The 4665-nt window shown below is 45.4% G+C and overlaps 1 protein-coding gene across 2 annotated transcripts in view; it reads right to left on the bottom strand.

Moving 5' to 3' along the window:
* The window catches only part of LOC106949269 (protein SOGA3), a 9995-nt gene extending 5754 nt beyond the window's left edge, over positions 1-4241 (bottom strand). The window contains exons 1-6 of one of the 2 annotated variants that reach the window (XM_015035400.1): positions 3181-4240; positions 2126-2350; positions 1880-2038; positions 1525-1593; positions 993-1262; positions 528-908 (exon numbers count right to left, since the gene is read on the bottom strand). In XM_015035400.1, the coding sequence (XP_014890886.1) occupies positions 528-908; positions 993-1262; positions 1525-1593; positions 1880-2038; positions 2126-2350; positions 3181-3876 (1800 nt within the window). In that variant the 5' untranslated portion in view covers positions 3877-4240. Of the gene's footprint in view, positions 1-527; positions 909-992; positions 1263-1524; positions 1594-1879; positions 2351-3180 lie in introns of both variants that reach the window. The other variant, XM_015035399.1, reaches the window with a different exon arrangement.
* Positions 4242-4665: the final 424 nt, after the last annotated feature.

The following is a 4665-nucleotide window of genomic DNA, read 5'->3' as shown; positions in this document are numbered from 1 at the left end:
TCCCACCAATGACAACAAAAAGAAAAACACATTTTCACTTTCCTGCCAAATTCACCACCTGCACAATTCTTGTTAAGTAGTGTTTCAAAGGAGCAGAAGAAATGGAGGAAGTCAATGTAAGACAACATGTTAGTGAGGCCCCACATGCCACTGGCAGCATTTAGGCTAACATTAGCATTTTGGCTAATTTTCGCTTATACACTATTTTTAATACAGTGAATGGCGTAAGTCCATGTTACTCAACATGCTTCTGACGCTCCACATGTTATTGAGTTATTACTTTAGCACTGATGCTAATTTTTAGCATCAGAAGTCCGTGTTTCAACCGACACTTTGGCAGGCCCCGTTTAAATTTCTTCAGAAATGTTCTAGTTTTGTTTCCTTCAACTTTGCATGTTGGCCAATCACACAACATCTCATTACCCTACTCTGTAGTTTGTGGTTGTAATGTGACTTAATAAATGTAAAATGTTAAAGGTTATTATCTTATTATAAGTACAGAAAACATAGATATTAAAATTTCAGACCTTGCCACTGAGATCATTGATCTGCAGCCTTGCAGCTTTCAGCTCCTCTTGCAGATTTTCTGATTTGGCTCCATCGGGCGTTGCACTTCCTGAACCCCCTCCACCGTGCCTGGCTCCTCCCTCGTGGGTCCCGGCCTTGAAGCGCCATTTGTTCAACTCTGCTGTCACCCTCTTGTTCTGCTCCTCAGCATCAGCCAGGTTTCTCCTCAGGAGCTCGGCCTCGTCCTCCACCAGCTGCAGCTGCTGTCGGAGCTCGGTCAGATCATCGCCCAGACCTCGTCCCACGCCCGACCCACCCGTCGCTCCGCGCCCAGAGCTCCCGGCACCATCCCCGTCACCGCGGAGGTCATCCAGCTCAGCCCTCAGACCTCGGTTCTCAACCTGGTTGGAAAGACGGAGACCAATTTGAAAAGATTCCAGAAATTTCCCCTCAAAAAAGCTTCTCACTGCATTGTCTGGTCTTACCTCCAACTCTACTATCTTCCTCCCCAGGATGTTGGCCTCCTCCTCCACCAACCGAAGCCGCAGCTTCAGCTCTGACTCGCGGGTGGTGGGCGGACCCCCGGCCTCCCCTTTGGGATGGGTACTGTCCAGTTCTCCGTAGAAGGAGCGATACTTCTGCAGCTCTTGCTCCAGGCAGTCCTTTTCCTTGTCGATCTTGGCCGCCTTCTTCCTCATAAGCACGGCTTCCTCTTTGATGAAAGCTAGTTGGCACTTCAGGTCGTCGTTTTCCTCCTGAGAGACGAAAAAAGAAAATCAGTCTCTGCAAAAATCTGCAAAGACTCAAAGACTTAAGATTAAAGTGAAGATTCTGAGCCGCAGCCCGTCAGCCAAGAGATTGGGCCAAAAAGATTTTTAACTTTCACTAAGTCTGCAATTGCTTGAGCACTCTTGTCTACATATAAATGACATAGTTGATCGTAGAAAAATGATTGGTTCAAAACATGGAGATACTTTGACATGAATAGAATTCCAGCTGTTAGTGAGAGCTTCTGACCTCAGTCGGAGTCTGTGTTGGCTTCTTGTCAGCCTTCTGGACATCTTTGCTTCCCCTTCGCTTCTGAGACTAAGAGAGAGACAGGACAAAGGACAGTTTAGGCTTTCATGCTTTTTTTCGACAGCATATGAAGAGATACAGTGCCAACTCAAAGTAGTTTACAAATAAATGTTTTCAAATAAAAAAAATCATAAAAGCCATAAACCACATTTTGAAGCATTTCAGCTGCAGGTCCTTTAGAAGTATGCCTCTATACCGGCTTTTCAGATGTGGAGACATCGATTTTTGTTGCTCAATTTTCTTCATGAGTTAAGCTCAGTCTGCATTTAGTCTTTACTGCCATCCATGTCCTCACCTCTTTGGTTTTGTCAAGTTCATTCTGTAGAGCCTGTTTGGTCACCTCCACCTCTATGAGCTTCTGTCTCAGTTTTTCATTCTCCTCCTCTGTCTTCGTCCGTTTCTCCTCCACCTTCTCCAGCTCGTGGTGCAGCCGCACCGACACGTCCTTCGCCACCTGCAACAGAATTAGCAGCAGGACTAGTAACTCCGTCAAATGCTTTGCCATGACAGCGTCAGAGGAGGAAGGACCGTCGGCTTCCACCTTCAGGTCCTGCTCCAGGCTCCTCAGCAGCTCTTCATCAATCTCTCCCGCCTGGGCGTAGCGCAGCCGCTTCCTCTCGGCTTTGCGCAGTCGATACTGCAGGATCCGGCAGTTTTTATTGGCCCGCTCTAACTCACGCCTCATTTCCTGCAGCTGGCATGTGTCTTCCTCATAGAAGGTGTCTCGCATCTCGTCCATCTCGGCCCTCATCTCCTCGATCTCACACTGGCAAGAATCACACCAAAGATCAGCAGATGGGTCATTAAAGTAGAAGAGCATGCTTCGCTGTAGTGTTTCACTGCAAGGCTTACTTTAAATAACCTTTTAAACGATCTCTTTCTTTTTCATTCATGAACTTTTATTTGCCACTATACTTTGATTTCTTCTTTTTTTGATCCCTGACTGTTAGTACTATTAATAATACTATTAGTAGAATGTATTTAATATGCATTTTTATTTAAAGTTTTTAAGATTTCCCTGAATTTGTTGTGACTACCAGGATCATGTCAATATGCTCTTTACTCACCAGACATTTGGCACCAATATGCTTCCATTTTAATTCATAGTTTATAGTTTATTTTCTTATGCATGACGTTTTCGTGGTGCTTTCCACCACAAAACACACACGCGCGCACACATCCACGCACGAACACACCCACACGCACACACAAAACACTGTAGTGAAAATAAAATGTTTTCGAGCCAAATAATTTAAGCTCCCAGTTTGTAATTTCTTTAACACACTTAAAGATTTTTTTCCAACATCTACTTAATATATTAAATCCTGGATTGTGACTATCTGATTAGTTCATTCTAAAGACAAAACATTATTGATCCAGGTGAATCAATATCAGTACAAGCTAATGAATAACATGTTTTCCCCTCCGTATGGACTGTAGAGCTTAGCCTCCTCCTCCGAAGAATAATCAACAGGCTAAATGATTGATTTCCCATCTTTCAATAACAACGCCAGAATACATACTATTTTACTCTGCTTTTTGTCTCTCATATTTTATAACTGTTAACAAAGAATCATCCAGTGATTAAGCATAAACCTTGAGATCATCATTTTCCTCCAGAAGCCTCTCTATCTCCTCTTCCAGGGCCTGGTCCTGCTGTGTCACGGACGCCTCCTCCGTCTCCCCCGCAGCCGGATCCGGCTCTCCCTGCGCGGCCTCCACCCCAGCAGCGCCCTCCGTTTCGGTCTGCATCTTCACGCTTCTCCTTTTCAGTCTCCTGTGCGGATGAGAGTGAATCGGCTCAGCCTGAAAGCATCCTTCTCTCCGCCAGCCCGAGTCGAGGCCCGCTCCGCAGCCCCCGGCGGCGCCGCTTCTCGTCTCCCGCTGCCCGCTTTCCTCCTTTGTCCTCAGAGGAGAGGATTTGTTGGGCAGGATTTGTTGGTCAGCGCGGTGTTTGAAGCGGGGTGTGCCTGTGGCAGAGCGGCAACCCGGTGGTGCTGGTGAATCTACTCTGGCAGCATCCGCCCTGTTCGGCGTGAGATCAGCCTCAGCACCAACTGGCTGGACAGCTGCTCTGCCGAACCTCTCGGGCTCCCCCTCTCGGCCGTCCGCGGATCTGGTTTTCCCCGCCTCGGTGTCTCTGCCTCTTTCCGCCCTCAGGCAGGACCTGGACCTGTTCGGATGTTTGGCAGCACGCTTGCTCGCTCCATCTTGAGCTCCGCTCCGTCCCCATGAGCGTTTACCAGCTGTTAATGTTGTGGAAGGATCTGCAGCGCCACTGGCGGCTGGCATAATTTGCGCTGCTACTTAAATCAATTCCACACATCCCCCAAATTTATAATATAAACAATCAAAAATACATTAAATTGCTGTATATAATGTAGAAAGTAGAAATGTTAACGTTTAATGAATAAAGTTTCAACTTGCATAAAGACGCCACTAGATGCCGCTTTTCTCCAGTAGTGTCCAAATGCATCTCTCGTTAAAAAAATAAAAACAAAAATGTCTACAGCAAAGATTTCCACCAAAAATTGACTTTCCAGATAGAACATCAACTCCACAAAAATACGAAAGAAGTTTGGTCGCTCGCCTTTTCCCTTTTGGCTGGACTTTCGGATCTCCGCAGAACCAAACTGAGGTCACCACCAGGCACCACAAGGGACCATGGCCATGACGTCAGAGCGGACGTCAAACCAGGAAGCAACTTCAACATACAAATTCAAAAATGCTTTATTAATCCCAAAGGGTAATTACATAACACAACATGAATAATCACTAATAACATTTCGCACTTTACAGCTGTGTTGTCTCCTAAATGTCCAGGGTTGTTCATGTAGATTTTTTTTAAAGAACATAAATTAGACAGGTGAGAAAGCCTGTACATCATGTAGTTGGTCCTCATTGCATTCACTCTAAGTATGATTGATCATAAAAAAGAAAAGAAAGAAAATGGAAAACGTACAGCACTTTGCAAAAAATATTCACCTGAACGTTTCGTTTTTGTCATTACACCTACATGTTTTATTGTGTTCATGGGAATTTCATATGTAAGTCGAACAAACTGCTGTTAGGTGGAAATAA

This window comes from Poecilia latipinna, unplaced genomic scaffold, assembly GCF_001443285.1.
Source record: "Poecilia latipinna isolate Pla-1442-1.1 unplaced genomic scaffold, P_latipinna-1.0 Scaffold334, whole genome shotgun sequence".
NCBI classification, from domain to species: Eukaryota; Metazoa; Chordata; class Actinopteri; order Cyprinodontiformes; family Poeciliidae; genus Poecilia; species Poecilia latipinna.
Note: the sequence above shows the minus strand (reverse complement) of the source record. Positions and strands in the feature narration are given on the sequence as shown.